The following is a 17,706-nucleotide window of genomic DNA, read 5'->3' as shown; positions in this document are numbered from 1 at the left end:
TAACAAAGGACCATACTAATTGCAGTAGAAAACATCTACGCAGATGTTGAAATTTCTCAGAGATTCCCCCTAATATTCTTCCATATTTATCAACTTTCAGTTGCAGTTAAGAAAAGATCATAATGGTGGCATATAAACATATTGTTTCACAACTTACCTCTAATAACGATATCATCTGTTAACATTCCAAATCCTGAGGCATGATATTCTCCTGGAAAAATTACCACTGTGTCTCCACTGAAGCAACTGTCTAAGGATGCATCTAAGTTGTCATGTTGCTGAATTAGTGTATTAGCAGAGAAATCCTTAATCTGCAGAAAGCAAGTATAACTGTAGCCCAAATAAATAATTGCATTCAAACAGAAAGATGGTGCTCCTCTGTGATAAATATCATGACATTCTCACGCCCATATTTAGGAAAAGTAAGTTATTAAATGAAAACATATTCCATGCATTCTACAATTCAAATGAAAAGCAGCCTATGTGAGTGAGGAATGAATGTTAAAAAAAAACTGGATTTTCTGTTTTGGTGTTCACAACCTTCCTCATACATTGACAATCAGCCTCAAAAATAAATAGGATATGGTATCAAATGGACTTCCTCTAAAAACATTTATAATGCTGATAGGTTACTTTCTGAACTCTCATTCATGTTATAATCTCGTTCCATGCCTTTGCCATGCTTTATTTGTGCAAATTAAAGTGATATTAAACATTGTCAGTTTTGAAAGCTTTTACCAAAGAGTGGTAGTGAAACACTGATTGTTTTGAATCAGATCCAGACAATTATGCTTACTGAAAACAATACAACACTGCAGATTTTCACCCCTCCAGAGCTAGCATACTTCAACTATGGTTAAACAGCTCAATGATTTGGGTGTTTAAACTAGCTCAGCAGGGGGATGGGAACTTGTTTTTTACTTCCAGTACACAGGAGGATGAGAGTAGGGAGGACATAGACAGTATTTCATGGTGACAGGAGTGTGCTGGCAGACAGCAAGCTGGCTTCAAGTGTGTCTACTTCAATACTAGGAATATCCAGAAATAGGTAGGTGAGCTTGCAGCATGGATAGTTAATTGGGACTTCGATGTTGTGTCCATTTCTGAGACGTGGATAGAGCAAGGTCAGGAATGGATGTTGCAGTTTCCAGGGTTTAGATCTTTCATTAAGATCAGAGAAGGTGATAAAGAGGGGAAGGTGTGACTTTGTTAGTCACGGACAATATAACAGTGGCTGAAAGAACTTTTGACGAGGACTTGTTTACTGAGGTGGTATGGGCTGAGGTTAGAAACAGGAAAGGTCACACAGCTGGGAATTGTTTATAAGCCTCCGCAAAGTTGCAGGGATGTGGAGGAGAGGATTGGCAAATCGATTCTGGGCAGGAGTGAAAGGAACAGTGGGTCATTATGGAAGACTTTAACACCCCCAACGTTGACTGGAAATGCTATAACTCTAGTACATTGGATGGATCAGTTTTTGTCCAATGTGTGCAGGAGGGTTTCCTGACACATTATGTCGAAGGGCTGACAAGAGAGGAGGCCACACTGGATCTGGTACTTAGTAATGAACCAGGCCAGGTGTTTGATTTAGTGATAGGTGAGCACTTTGGAGAGAGTGACCATAATTTGGTTATGTTTAGCTTAGCGATGGAAAGGGATAGGTACATGCCACAGGGCAAGAAATACAGATGGGGAAAGGGCAAATATAATGTGATTAAGAAACACTTCGGAGACATGGAATGGGGCAGCAAAATGAAGGGGATGGGGACAATTGAAATGTGCAGCTGGTTGAAGGAACAGATATTGCGTGTCTTTGATAGGTATGTCCCTGTTAGGCAGGGAGGAAATGATAAGGTAAGGGAGCCATGGTTTACTAAAGAAATTGTATCTCTTGTTAAGCGGAAGAAAGAGGCTTATGTGTTGATGAGGCAAGTTGGTTCAGATGAGGCAATGGAGAGTTACACAGCAACTAGGAAGGAATTAAAGAGAGAGTTAAGAAGAGCAAGGAGGGGACATGAGCAGTCTTTAGCAGGTGGAATGAAGGAGAACCCTAAAGCTTTCTTGGTATGTGAGGAATAAAAGGATCACTAAGGTAGGAATACGGCCTGTCAAAGACAGAAGTAGGAAGTTGTGAATCCTGTGGAGATCGGAAAGGTGCTAAACAAATATTTCTCATCTGTTTTCACTCAGGAAAAGGAGAATATTGTAGAGGAGAAGATTGAGATAGGGGTTATTAGACTTGAAACAATTGAGATTAGTAAAGAGGAGGTGTTATCAATTCTCGAAGATGTGAAAGTAGGTAAGTCCCCTGAGCTGGATGGGATTTTTCCAAGAATTCCCTGGGAATCTAGGGAAGAGATGGCACAGCATTTGGCCTTGATCTTTGAGTCGTCATTGTCTACAGGTTTAGTACCAGAGGACTGGAGAATTGCAAATGTTGTGCCCTTGATCAAGAAGGGCAGTAGAGATGACCCAGTTAATTATAGACCAGTGAGCTCTATGTCTGTTGTAGGAAAAGTTCTGGAAAGGATTATAAGGGATAGGATTTATAATCATCTAGCAAGCACCAATTTGATTGGAAATTGTGAACATGGATTTGTCAAGAGCAGGTCATGTCTCTCAAACCTCATGAGTTTTTTGAGAAGGTGACCAAGCATGTGGATGAAGGTAGGGCAGTTGATGTGGTGTACATGGACTTCAGTAAAGCCTTTGATAAGGTTACACATGGTAGGCTATTGGAGAAAATGTGGAAGCATCGGATTGAAGGTGATTGGTCAATTTGGAATAGAAATTGGCTTTCTGTAAGAAGGCAACGAGTGGTGGTTGATGGAAAATATTCAGCCTGGAGCCCGGTTACTAGTGGCGTGCCACAAGGATCTGTTTTGGGACCATTGCTGTTTCTCATTTTTATAAACGACTTGGATGCATGCATAGGTGGATGGGTTAGTAAGTATGCAGATGATACTAAAGTTGGTGGAGTGGTGGACAGTGTGGAAGAATGTTGCAGGGGGACTTGGATAAACTGCAGAATTGAGCTGAGAGGATGCAAATGGAGTTCAATGCAGATAAATGTAAGGTGATTCACTTTGGTAAGAAAACAGGAAGGCAGAATACTGGGTCAGTGGAAAGATTCTTGGTAGTGTGATTGTGCAGAGGGATTTTGGAGTCCATGTACACAGATCTCTGAAAGTTGCCAACCAAGTTGATTGTGCTGTTAAGAAGGCATACGCTATGTTAGGTTTCATTAGTAGCGGGATTGAGTTCCGAAGCCATGATATCATGCTGTAACTGTACAAATAATGGTGATGATCTGAATGACAAGGACCAAAATTCACAGTTGCTTAATATTGAGGTCTCTCTTGGAGTATTGTATGCAGCTCTGGTCGCCCTATTACAGGAAGGATGTGGAAGCATTGGAAAAGGTGCAGAGGAGATTTACCAGGATGTTGCCTGGTCTGGAGCGAAGGTCTTATGAGGAAAGGTTGCAGGACTTGGATCTGTTCTCATTGCAGAGAAGAAGGCTAAGAGGGGGTTGAATAGAGACATACAAGATGATCAGAGGATTAGATAGGGTGGACAGTGAGAGTCTTTTTCCTAGGATGATGATGTTTGCTTGCACGAGGGGGCATAGCTGCAAATTGAGAGGTGATAGATTTAAGATAGATGTCAGAGGCAAGTTCTTTACTCAGAGTGTTAAAGACGTAGAATGCCCTGTCTGCCAATGTTGTGAACTCAGCCACATTAGCGGCACTTAAACAATCCTTGGATAAGCATATGGATGATGATGGGATAGTGTAGGGTGATGAGCTTAGATTAGTTCACAAGTCGATGCAACACTGAGGGCCGAATGGCCTGTTCTGTGTGTATTGTTCTATGTTTACTTAACTTCAAAACTGCACAAAACTAAATTATTAAAAATTGTTTGGAAAATCCTGACTTGATGCTCCTCCCCATTTCTATGCTATGTATGGTGTAAAAAGTGCATAGAAATTTTCTGCTAAAAAAACTTGGCTGGGAGCACCATCTATAAATTGAACACCCAACTTCCTATTGCATTAAATCGAGCTCTGAAGCCATTTTAAGGCACAGTGACATGACATCAATGGCCTACAGATTGGCTCCTTGTATAGAAAGGTCATGGTATTAAGGTGGGCGTTGCCTCATGTTATCTTACTCCTTGGCTGTTCCTGGTGTAGTGCTATAAAAGGGATGGTTGTAGTCCTGACATATGCTGCTGTCTTGAAAGACCACAACATTAAGCAACTGTGAATTTTGGTCCTTGTCATTTGGATCATCACCATTATTATTATACACTTTTTTTTCTACTGTGCTGCACTTTTTCTATGGTGGATCTGCAGAAAAAGGGAAGAAGCTAAAACTGGGTGACTTTCATCCCTGCAAATTAAGGATAGGGAGAGGAAGAAAATTTGTGGATACATGGTGCTTCCAAAAATATCAGGGGAAGGATGCACGTGTTCATTTGGTAACCTGGAGTGAGAGGTTTGAAGTGGGATGTCCCTTCAGAGAAAAGAATTCCATGATGTTTAATCCTTCATGATAGCTGCATCCTTGCAAATGGTAACGTTCTTGTTGCTCTCTTTTTACACCTTCTTTAGTTTCTCAATATCATTTTTGTAGTGTGGAGACTAAACCTGTGCAGTACTCCAACTGAAGTTTTGCCAAGGCTGTACATAATTTTAGCACTAGTTCCCCACTTTTGTGTCTATTGCTCCAAACTTATTATCACTGTGTTTGCACTCCTAATGACCTTATCAACATGTGAAATTACTTTCAGTGATTTTTTTGTTTGAATTCTCTGATGTTTTCTTCTACATGATTTAGGTTCTTACTTTGCAAGGATTAACTGGCCCTGTTATGGAATAGGATTAAACCTTTGAGCTGCTTGTCCTGTATGACTTAGTTTGACAGAGAATGGTATAAAGAACAATAAAGCCTTTAAGATATCTCCAACAAGTAATTTTAATTTTTGGTTTTGACAATAACATGAGTGTATTATTACCAATACACATTAATCAGGGCAGCTATTACTATAAAGTGATGGACAGATATATTTAAACAGTTAACTTAATAAAACTCACTGGAATAACTCACCATGTCAGCTGTCAACATTTTTGCCACAATGTGTGTTACAATTTTTCCAGAAGAGCGTTGTCCTTTTCTACGCCTCAATATTCGTGGAAAAAACGGTCCATGTGCTCTGTCATTGACGAAAATAATGAACATAAAGAACTGAATTCAATATATAACAGTAGGTGAGCAATGGCAAATATTTTTAAAAATTACTTCATTATTCTCAATAAATATACATTCTCTTGATGAATAAAATCTTTACTGGAAATGCAGTACTGCAATGGCCAATTAGGTAAATTAAACAGAGTGTCAGATTAAAATAAGCTAATAATATTCCCAGCTGAAAATGTGTTGCTGGAAAAGCGCAGCAGGTCAGGTAGCATCCAAGGAGCAGGAGAATCGACGCTTCGGACATGAGCCCTTCTTCAGGAAAGAATTCCATGATGTTTAATCCTTCTTGATAGCAGCATCCTTGCAAATGGTAACGTTCTTGTTGCTCTCTTTTTACACCTTCTTTAGTTTCTCAATATCATTTTTGTAGTGTGGAGACTAAACCTGTGTGCAGTACTCCAACTGAAGTTTTGCCAAGGCTGTACATAATTTTAGCATTAGTTCCCCACTTTTGTGTCTATTGTGTCGAGTCCTTCTTTTCCTGAAGAAGGGCTCATGCCCGAAATTTCGATCTTCCTGCTCCTTCGATGCTACCTGACCTGCTGCGCTTTTCCAGCAACACATTTTCAGCTCTGATCTCCAGCATCTGCAGTCCTCACTTTCTCCTAACAATATTCCCACAAAATCTGAGAATTGAGAATTTTTAAAATCACCAAAGGATGACAAGAAGTTGATCGGGTTAGAAAATTAACTAAAGAATAAATTAGCAAGAAATTTAAAACAGAGGAATTAACTTTTGCTAGTAGTAAAAAAGGAAAAAATTCATGAAAGTAAACATGAGTCCAATAGAAAGGGAAGAAATTATAATGTTACTCAAGGAAATGTTTATCTTCAACTGCGTAAACAAAAAAACCTATTGAAAATTGCTAAGTATATCACTGGATTTTCATGGACACATGAAAATGGTGACCAGGACCTCATTCTGGATTGCAGGCCTCATTTGTGGGGTTTCTGATTTACATCAGCACTATTTAAGGATGTAAGCTAGCTTGGGTTACAAACCGCATTCTGCATTCCTGATCTGGCCAGCTCCATAGTGGAGACTGAACTTTTAAAGGACTCAGGTATCTTGAACCATAGCTTTTCAAAGGGTCCGTTATCCAAACTAATTTCAAAAGGTGTCACCCATGACGTGATTGCTTTGAAACATATAATTCTTAAGAGGCTGGATAGGGTAAATGCTGAGAGGATATTTCCCCTCATGGGAGCGGCTCGGACCAGAAGGCATAGTCTCAGAATTAAGGGGTCCCAATTTAAAAGTGAGATAAGGAGAAATTTCTTCTCTCAAAGGGTTGAAAGTCTTTGGAACTCCTTGCCACAGAGAGCTCTGGGATAGGGTACTTGTGTATATTTAAGGCTGAGATAGATAGATTCATGATCTGTAGGGGAATCTAAGCTTATGGGGTAAAGGCAGGCAGGCAAGTAGACATGAGGAGTTTTGGATCAGCCATGAACCTATTGAATGGCAGAGTAGGCTTGAGGGGCCAAACTGCCTACATCTGTTCCTATTTCTTATGGCGTTATGCCCATCATCTCCAGCAATGCAGCCCCATACAATAGTATGCGTTAAAATATCTTTTGCAAAACGTCAATCATAACATTACATTTCCTTAAAATAAAAACTCCTGTCAAACAGATCAATAAAAAATGTTAATCACCTAGGCCCTTTAAAAGCAACACACAGCAGAAACTCTTCATATTGGAATCTTTATCTTGTATAAACAAACATCATGAATTGACATGAGATCAGAGAGTCATCCATCAGGCAGTCATGTAGTGGTACTGCCACTGGACTACAACTCCAGAATCCCATGCTAATGCTCTGGAGATATCTATTCAAATTCCACCATGTGAAAACAATGAAAAACTTGTATTATAAGCTAGTTTAATGGTGACCATGCAACACTATAGATTGTTGTAAAAATCAATCTAGTTCACTCTTACCTCGTCTGGCCAGCTCCAGACACACAACCATGTGGTTGACTCTTAATTGCCCATTAGGGACACGTAAGAAGTGCTACCTAGCCAGTAACGCATACATTCCAATAATGATTTTTTAAAAAATGCTATATTTTCTCTGGAGCTTGGCTGTTTCAGTACTCTAATGAACATCTGGGCTTTCAACCAAATTCGGAATGTTCAGAACAGATTGAAATTAATGACACAACTGGCGTAAAAACACCTTAAAAGTACAGATATGGAAAAAAATCTAAGTGAGTATTGCTTATATCCACCATTTTAAAATTTCAGTTGGAGTTAATGCATGTAGAATGATATTTCAAAGTGAGTGAAATACCCACAGGAAACAGATTTGAAGAACAAAGTTGATGATTCAAATATCCCACATGATTAGTTTTCTTGTTCATGCTGTCAGGAAGAGGTCAATTCCAAACAAAGAATGCAATATAATCTATAGGATATCCTAAACAGCTGTCAAATTATTTATAAGCAACAAATTCAAGTGTATAACTGTCGTAGAATTGCAATCAGATAATCTGAATTTGTTGCTTGTCAATACACTTGAATTTGTTGCTTGTAAATACTTTGAGAGCTGTTTGGGATATCTTATATAATATAGATAATTTGATTTCAGGTGGCTAAATGTACTAAAAGTACTGAAAAGCCTCAGGAAGAAAAAAACATTAAATGAAATAAATCTTTGCATGATATAACTTTGCATTAAATTTAACATAATGAAGATCCACTTTGATGCTGTTACCTAAGACGCAAATCTTCCCAGATTTTTAGTAGTCCACAAATCATTAAAATTTCATAATACTTTTTCCAACATTCCACTGCTTCGGCTGCTGATGGGTCCTCTCTTATATTGCTTTGGTACTCAATAAGCTCCACACGTTTGTTTCTATACTTTTCCAATGTTCTTTTGAAACGCTGACCTATAGGGCCTGGTATTGTTCCATCTTGAATATCATAAAATCTGAGAATTATTAAATACATGTAGAAGTGAATATAAAAAGATTATTGCAGTATAAGAATAGTTGGTAAAGTTTGCTTCTTAATTATGAAAAGTTCCTCCCAACTGCTAAATATTAAATAAACTTCTACCTCATTTCTAGGTCCTAGAGCTGAATAAAGAGACCTTGGAGTGCAGGTTCACATCTCCTTGAAAGTGGAGACGCTGGTAGATAGGATAGTGAAGACGACGTTTGGTATGCTTTCTTTTATTGGTCAGAGTATTGAGTAGGAGTTGGGAGGTCATGTTGCGGCTGTACATGACATTGGTTAGGCCACTGTTGGAATATTGCATGCAATTCTGGTCTCCTTCCTATCGGAAAGATGCTGTGAAACTTGAAAGGGTTCAGAAAAGATTTACAAGGATGTTGCAGGTTTGGAGGATTTGAGCTATAGGGAGAGGCAGAACAAGCTGGGGCTGTTTTCCCTGGAGCGTTGGAGGTTGAGGAGTGACCTTGTAGAGGTTTACAAAATCATGAGGGCCACGGATAGGGTAAATAGACAAAATCTTTTCCCTGGGTTCGGGGAATCCAGAACTAGAGGGCATAGGTTTAGGGTGAGAGGGGAAAGATATAAAAGAGACCTAAGGGGCAACATTTTCACGCAGAGGTTGGTATGTGTATGGAATGAGCTGCCAGAGGAAGTGGGGGAGGCTGGTACAATTGCAACATTTAAGAGACATTTGGATGGGTATATGAATAGGAAGGGTTTGGAGGGATATGAGGCGGATGCTGGCAGGTGGGACTAGATTAGATTGGGTATCTGGTTGGCATGGACAGGTTGGACCAAAGGGTCTGTTTCCATGTTGTACATCTCTATGACTCTACTGTGGTCTCCCTGATCTTCTGAAATAGTTGATACAATGCCAGTGTGATCTATCTTGAAACTTAAGAATTGAGCACCCACAGATTTCTGGGCTTGAGAAGTCTGAATATTCACAATCACTGGTGAGAAGACTTGTCTCGTCTGAATGTTGAACCCTTGATCCTGAAATTTGGGTCCCTAGATTTAGAAATGATCAAGTGAAAATAAAACTCCTAGTGCCTGAACCTTGAGGAAATCAAGCAGAAGATTTCAAAGTTGCATTCTTGAGTGATTTAATAAATTTCTTGTTTTGCACTTACTGACAATTCTTAACCCAGAAGCTGTGTTTGTTGATTTACAATGCTGGCCATTTTAAAATCTCCTCTTTACAGTCTATTCTGATGACATGACGGTTCAGTTACCACGTGACCCCACAAAATCGTATTAACAAAGGCACCATTTAAACCAATGGGACTGGAATCACGTTATAATCAATGCAAGTAGGGAAAGTTTGCATTCTACAAATAACGGTTTAAATTCAACAATCGTGTCATAGCCAATTCACGCTGAAGAAATGAACGTCATAGCAGAACCAACTGTGTTGCCAGAACATTGCTGGAGTGTGGTGTTAAGGAGATGGAGGGTTCTGGTAATATATCTTAATTAGTTTACAATGCTTTAACTTTATTTAACATTTGAATTTCTTTGAGTTGTGCAATATTAAAAAGAAGTTGCGTTCTCTGTTGTAAGCTTCTGTCAAATTAAGTTCTCTCAAGGGACCATTTATGAAAATGTGACCTGAGTAGCATGTGGACACATTTGTGTTTTTTAAAAAAGGTTTGCTTTGGATACCAGCTGTTAGATGCATTCCCAGTAAATCTTTTGTTCGGTTCTTGGCTGCTTATGGTGTTCTAGTTGTTTCCAGATAGAAAATGACAACTTCCAATTTGTGAAAAATTATGGAGAAAGGAAATTATTACCACCTGCAATGTTAATAGTTCATGGAACGCCAGGCTATTTCTCTGCAACGGAAGTACCTCTGGGTCTTTACTACACTATGACAAGTATAATTAGCACTTGAAGCTGTTGGTTTACGCATGACTCTGATATGTATGTAGTAATATTTTTGTTCTTTGGTAACCTAAGCTCAATATCATAAGAACTCTTGTTCTTTATGTTCAAAGTTAAATGCTTCTTTAGTTTTTGTGCAAGCAACTTGGTACCTGCTTGTGGAATCCAGGTAATATGCAGCATATTGAAATTTGAATTGCTGTATACAATCTATGTATACTTGGCAAACAGCATTGATGGAGTTACAAAATGAGAAACTGGATTCTTAGCCATACTACATCTGAACCATTGCCAGCTCCATCACAAAAGTAAAGAATTCAGCTCTAAAGAGAGGCTAAAAAAGCTAGGGTTGTTTTCTCTGGAGCAGCAGAGCTGAGGGGAGACTTTATAGAAGTCGATAAAATGGAGATGCGTAGGTAGGGTTGACAGTCAGAATCTCTTTCCTAGAGTTGAAATGTTTAATACTAGAGGGCGTGCACTTAAAATGAGAGGGGGAAAGTTCAAATGACATGTGAGGGGCAGGGTTTTATTTAACGTGGAGAGTGGTATGTGTCTGGAACATGCTGCCAGGGATGGTGGTGGAGGCAGAAAGGGGTGTTTAAGGGGCTTTTAAATAAGTATATAAAAATGCAAGAAATGTAGGAATATGGAACAGATGCAGGCAGCAGGGATTAATTTCATTTGTCGACATGTTCGGCATAACATCCTGGGCTGAAGGGGTGGTTCCTGTGCTGTAGTGTTCTTTGTTCTAATTCTAGACTCTCCAGCTAAGGAAATCAGCTTCCCAGTATCTACATTATCAAACCCTTGCTGTTCATTCTTATGAATTCCAGATAACATCAGGCCATTCTATTTAGCTTCCCTTCATACCTAGGAAACAATGTAGTGAACTTTAATGGCAGCCTGTGAAAGGCAAGTTTATCATTTACACAGAGCACATACTGTATACCAGGTGTGATCTCATCAGAGTCACATATAATCATAACAAGAATTTTTTTTCCTTTTATAGTCTAACACCTTAATAATGCAAGGAGGAGGCTAGAAAGGTACAGGAAGCCAGGCAGCATCAGAAATTGGACAAGTCCAAAGTTTCAGATATAAGCCTTCTTCAGGAATGGAGGTGGGGGTAGAGAGAGTTTCAGATAAAGAGAGGGGTGGATGCTTATGGGTGGGGAGAGGGACAGAATGGTGAGTTGATGATAGGTGAATACAGGTGGTAGGTTCAACCTGGTAGGTCAATGGAGGGGGGGGCGGGAAATGAATCCGGTTGGTAGCTGAAAGAAAAGGTAGGACACAAGGGTGGAAGGGAGGAGGAGGGATGAAATGGAGGAAGTGAGGCTAGAAAGTGAGTTGGGGGATAAGTGGTAAAGTTATTTGAAATCGGAGAACTCAATGTTGAGTCCTCTGGTCCAGGCGAAAAATGAGGTGTTATTTCTCCAATTTGCAGTCTCATTCACTGTGGCAGTGGAGGAAACCGAAGATGGGCATGTTGGAGAGGGAATTGAAAAAGGAATTGAAATGGGCGGTGACCAGGAGGTCAGGCTTGCCCTTGCGAGTCAGGCTGAGATGCTCTGCAAAACATCCCTTAGTTTACATTTAGTCTCACCGATGTAGAGAAGACCACATTGGGCGCACCAGATACAGTAAATTAGCTTGGACGAGAGGTAGGTGAACCACTGTCTCACCTGGAAGGACCTTTCCAGACCCTGGATGGAGGTGAGGGAGGTGGTGTGCCGTTGGGTTTTGCACCTTTTATGGTTGCAGGAGCCTCTTTGTTGGCCAAGTCAAATAGTTCCTCTTCAGTACACAAACGGACACTGGTGCCCAACTCTTCCCACAGTTACATCGATGACTGCATCGCTGTTGCATCCTGCACCCAGGCTAAATTGGAGCAGTTTATCGACTTTGCCAACAATTTCTACCCTGCCCTCAAATTCACTTGGTCCATCTTGGACACCACCCTCCCCTTCCTTGACCTCTCAGTTTCCATCACCGGCATCAGTTTACGAACTGACATTTACTACATACGCACAGACTCCCATAACTACCTGAACTACATCTCCTGCCAACGTGTATCCTGCAAAAACTCCATCCTGTCTTCCCAATTCCTCCATCTCCGTCACATCTGCTCTGACTGGGAGACGTTCCAAGCATCCCTATTTTAAACAATGTGCTTTTCCCACCTCTGTTATCCAGACAGCCCTCCAATGCACTCCTCCATTCCCTGCTCCACTGGGGTAAACCCTGCCCTGTCCAAACATAATAAAGACAGGGTGCCCCTTGTCCTCACTTTCCACCCCACCTGATTATGCATCCAATGTATCATTCTCAAACACTTCAATTAGACAGGGCCACCAATAACATCTTCCCCTTTCTGCTTTCTGCAAGGTCCGATCGCTTCACCACTCCTTGGTTCGCACCACCCTCCCAACCAAACCCCACAAACACCAGGTATCTTCCCCTGCAACCATAAAAGACGCAAAAACTGCTGGCACACCACCTCCCTTACCTCCATCCAGGGCCCTAAACAGTCCTTCCAGGTGAGACAGAGGTTCATCTGTATCTCCTCCAACCTAGTTTACTATATCCAGTGGTCCCAATGTGGTCTTTTCTACATTGGTGAGATCAAACGTAAACTAAGAGCACATTTCGCAAAGCATCTCAGCCAGGCTCACAATGGCAAGCTCGACCTCCTGGTCACCGTCCATTTCAATTCCTCTTCCCACTCTCTCTCCAACATGTCCATCCTTGGTCTCCTCCATTGCCACAGTGAATGAGACTGCAAATTGGAGGAATAACACCTCATTTTTCGCCTGGGCAGCCTACAGACCAGAGGACTCAACATTGAGTTCTCCAGTTTCAAATAATCTTCCCACCCATCCCCCAATTCACTTTCTAGTCCCGCCTCTTCCCTTTCATCCTTCCAAGAGACCTTTCCTTTCAGCTACCAACTGGATTCATTCCTCTCATCGACCTATCTGCCACCTGTATTCACCTATCACCACCTCACTATTCCGCCTCTCTCCCCAACCATAACCCTTCCTCCCTCCGCCTCATAATCTGAAAATCCCCCTACCCCCATCTCCATTCCTGAAGAACGGTTATATCCGAAACATCAGACTTCTCCACCTCCTGATGCTGTCTGGCTAGCTGTATTCTATCAGCCACCTGCTTGTCTACTTTGGATTCCAGCATCTGCAGTTCTTTTTGTTCTAACTTTTATGATGTAGGCTAACATATTATTTTTAATTGCTTGCTGTGCTCTTCTGTTAACTTTATGTGATTCGTATGCTAGGACACCCCAAAATTTCCTGCATATTAACATGTAGCAATCTGCGACCTTTTTTAAAAAAATCTTATTTTTATTCTGCCTAGCATGGTGGATAATTTTACATTACACTAAACATGACACATTCCTTCCACTCACTTAAACTGTTCATATACTCTTGCAGCCTCTTTCCATCCAGTTACACCTCAGGCAGAAATTAATGGAGCCTGGTGGAGTGGGCAGGATGGTGTGCAGACCAGGACAGCTGCACAAGGTACTGCTCCTCTGACTCCTGGTGATGGGAAAACTGTCCCACTTTTGTTAAGTGACAGGAAGGAAATAATTCTACTCATTTATGAGCTACTTAAAACTAAATATCTGTTAGCACATGAAGATTTAATGATGACTTAGGGATTTCACACAAGTGTCCAAACCCATCAGAAAACGTGGCCTCCTCTGCTGGCCCTCTGCACCACCCTGCCCACCAGTACATGGCATCATTTAACCCTTCTCTGACATCTTCTGGATGTATGCCTGTCACAAGCAGGCAAGTTCAGAATACATGTACTTGTACAGATGCATATCAGCCTTTTAAATCTGGTGCGGATACCAGCAATACAGATGTCTGGAGAATGGAGACTTTTTCCAGAAATCTGCATGGTAAGATAGGCTAGTATTGGGCAAAATGGGTGCCAAAAGGGCATGGTATTGAATTATGCTTTGAGAGAGATTTCACTGGGCCTTGTGTCAAAAAAACCTCCCAAAAAAAACTAGATAAAACTAGCCAAAGGAAGGTAAGAGTCAGCCCTATGATTGATTGATAAACTCATAGACTCATAGTGTCATAGAGCACAGAAAGAGATTCTTTGGTCCAATCAGTTCATGCCAAACATAAACCCAAATTGGACTAGTCCAACCTTCCTAGTACTGGCCCATATCCCTCGAAACTTCTTTTTTCACTTACTTACCTTGTCCTGAGCTTGGATGGCACTGGCGACAGTGAGAGCCCAGTGAAGAGATCACGAATGGACCCAGTGCATGTACTTGAGGAGGCCTACCATACATCTCAAGGGGTCTCAAGCCAGGCCCAGGGTGTGGACCTCAGGCAGGCCCTTGGGTGGACCTCCCACTGAATGTGAGTGGGCCCAGGGCCTGGATTTCGAGCAGGTCCCTACCTACTTTTCCAAAGCAGGCACAAGACCTAGAATCAGTGGCTGTTACATCAGCAGAGGTAACGTTGATGAGATAAGTCCAGCAGCAAAAGATGGCACTTGAGGATAAGTGACTTTGTTGTTGGCTGGATCCAGCACAGGTGGTAGCGAACCAATGGCAGAAGGGCATCACAGTAACCTCTATCAGGTAGGCTCAGTGATGAGAGGTACAATTCTGACATTGGTTGGTCCAGTGCAGGCAGTGGCAATGCAGTGGTGGAGGAGTATCAGCCCAGTGGCTATGATGAGGATCAGTGACTTTGATGTTGGTTGGGTCTGGTATAGATGGCAATGGTGCAGTGGGGGAGGGATGGCAGCACAGGCTTTGTTGATGATGACAAGCTGGCTCAGGACTGATTGAATCTTGTTAAGTTATACCTTTCTTTTTTCCCCCTTGTTCTTAAATTATTCAAAATGGCACGATATCATGGCGACAATGAAAGTTTTTCCACTGTATTTTATTGTACTCTTACTGCAAAGTACACATGACAGTAAAATCAAACTCAAATCTCTCCACTAAGATATTGGTCCCTGTCCAGTTCAGGTTAAATCCATCCTTTTTGAACTGGTCTTTTCTGTCTCAGAAGAGATCCCAATTGTCCTAAAACCCAAATTCCTCAACAAAACAGGACGTCTTCAGCCACTGACTCATCTCCTTTATCCCTTTGATCCTTCCCTCATTTGACTTTAGCATAAACCAGATATTACTACTTTTAAGGTTCCATTTTTTAATCTTCTAACTAACCTCTTATATATTCACTCAGTAAAGCTTTAATCTTTTCCCTAAAAATGTCATTCCTACCAATGTGTAAAATAATTTCTGGCTTCTCAATATCTCCTTTAACAATATGCATGAAACATTTAGAGACATCCTTAATCCTAGCACCAGGAAAGCAGCATACCATCCTAAACTTATGCTCACTGCCTCAGAATCTTTTGCCTGTGCCCCTGACATGAAAGTCCCGATAACAAGCATTCTTCTAAATTTTGTCAAACCCTGCCTAACATAATAATCATTACTGGTATCCAATAACTGACTGTCCCTTCTACTTTCCTCAGAGACACTATCCATTTCAAGAGTACCCAAAGCTAAATATCTATTCGGAAAAGGAATAGCCACTGGAGACTTTTGAACTAACTTCTTAACTTTCTTGACAGTCACCCGTCTATCTGACTGATCCTGCTGTAATTACTTTTCTACATCTACTAGCCATCTCACTCTGTGCCTCTTATACACCCTCAATGTCGTTAAGCCTAAAAAAAAACAACTTTCAACAACACCTTATACATAAAATAAACTACCTTTCATTACCAAGAGAAAGTAATGTTAAAATGCGGAAAAATTAATAATTAAGCATAAAATTCTTAAATAAAATCAACACTTAGTTGATTTATTGAATTAAAAAACTTCTTTTCAATAAATTCCTCAGATTAAAAAATATCCAGAGCTGACTCCCCAAAATGAAAACATAACTCTGTTTTAAAAAAAAATTCCTCAGCTAATCAAAAGAATTTCTTGCAATGTAGAAAATAAACTCTCTTTAAAACACGTATAGTCTTTTCTTAAGCTTCTAAATTTGGGAAAAAAAACTTCAGCAGTTCACTGAAGGCCTCAGAAAGCTTGTAGAAAGATGTTTGTTGGAGAAAAAAATGTGCTTGTTTTTGTTTTTTTAATATTAAAGAAACAAAATAAAAAAAGTTTTATATTTGTGAAATATAATAACTATAACAAAACTATAATAACCATGTAAGTAAGCCTGCAATTTCAGGAGCTGTTACAAGATCTACACTGTTCACTTGATCTTGACATAGAGTCAGAGAGATGTACAGCATGGAAACAAACCCTTCAGTCCAACTCGTCCACGCCGACCAGATATTCCCAATCTAATCTAGTCCCGCGTGCCAGCACCCGGCCCATATCCCTCCAAACCTTTTTTATACATATACAATATTCATATACCAGATACCTTTTAAATGTTGTAATGGTACCAGCCTTTACAACTCCCTCTGGCAGCTCAGTCCATACATACACCACTCTCTGTGTGAAAAAGTTGCCCCTAAGGTCTCTTTTATATCCTTCCCCTCTCATCCTAAATCTATGCCCTCTAGTTATGGACTCCCCCACCCCAGGGAAAACACCTTGTCTATTTACCCTATTCATGCCCTTTATGACTTTATAAACCTCTATTAGGTCACTCCTCAGCATCCAATGCTCCAGGGAAAACAGCCCCAGCCTATTCAACCTCTCCCTATAGCTCAAATCCTCCAACCCTGGCAACATCCTTATAAATCGTTTCTGAACTCTTTCAACTTCACAACATCCTCCCGATAGGAAGGAGACCAGAACTGCATGCAATAATCCAAAAGGGGCCTACCCAACATCCTGTGCAGCCACAACATGACCTCCCAACTCCTATACTCAATGCTCTGACCAAATAAAGGAAAGCATATCAAACACCTTCTTCATTATTCTATCTATCTGTGGCTCCACTTTCAAGGACCTTTAAACCTGCACTCCAAGGTCTTTGTTCAGCAACACTCCCTAGGACCTTACCATTAAGTGTATATGTGCTGCTAAGATTTGCTTTCTGAAAATGTAACACCTCGCACTTATCTAAATTAAACTCAATCTGCCACTCCTCAGCCTATTGGCCCAGCTGATCAACATCCTGTTGTAATCTGAGGTAACCTTCTTCGCTATCTACTACACCTCCAATTTTGGTGTCATCTGCAAATTTACTAACTGTGCCTCTTATGCTCATATCCAAATCATTTCTAGAAATGACGAAAAATAGTGGACCCAGCACCGATCCTTGTGGCACTCCACTGGTCACAGGCCTCCAATCTGAAAGACAACCCTCCACTACCACCTCTTGTCTTCTATCTTCGAGCCAGTTCAGTATCCAAATGGCTAGTTGTCCCTGTATTCCATGAGATCTAACCTTGCTAACCAGTTTCCCATGGGAACCTTGTAGAACGCCTTACTGAAGTCCATATAGATCACATTCACCACTCTGCCCTCATCGATCCTCTTTGTTACTTCTTCAAAAAACTTAATCAAGTTCGTGAGACATGATTTTCTACACAAAAAGCCATGTCAACTATCCCTAATCAGTC

General features: G+C 40.7%; 1 protein-coding gene across 1 annotated transcript in view; it reads right to left on the bottom strand.

The window, feature by feature from the left end:
• LOC140479348 (testicular spindle-associated protein SHCBP1L-like) overlaps positions 1-17,706 on the bottom strand; it is a 68,272-nt gene that overhangs the window by 29,570 nt on the left and 20,996 nt on the right. The window contains exons 6-8 of the mRNA XM_072573257.1: positions 7,982-8,200; positions 5,113-5,218; positions 158-311 (exon numbers count right to left, since the gene is read on the bottom strand). Of these exons, the coding sequence (XP_072429358.1) occupies positions 158-311; positions 5,113-5,218; positions 7,982-8,200 (479 nt within the window). The remainder of the gene's footprint in view (positions 1-157; positions 312-5,112; positions 5,219-7,981; positions 8,201-17,706) is intronic.

Source organism: Chiloscyllium punctatum, chromosome 7 (assembly GCF_047496795.1).
Source record: "Chiloscyllium punctatum isolate Juve2018m chromosome 7, sChiPun1.3, whole genome shotgun sequence".
Taxonomy (NCBI): Eukaryota; Metazoa; Chordata; class Chondrichthyes; order Orectolobiformes; family Hemiscylliidae; genus Chiloscyllium; species Chiloscyllium punctatum.
This window is presented reverse-complemented; position numbering and strand designations above follow the sequence as displayed.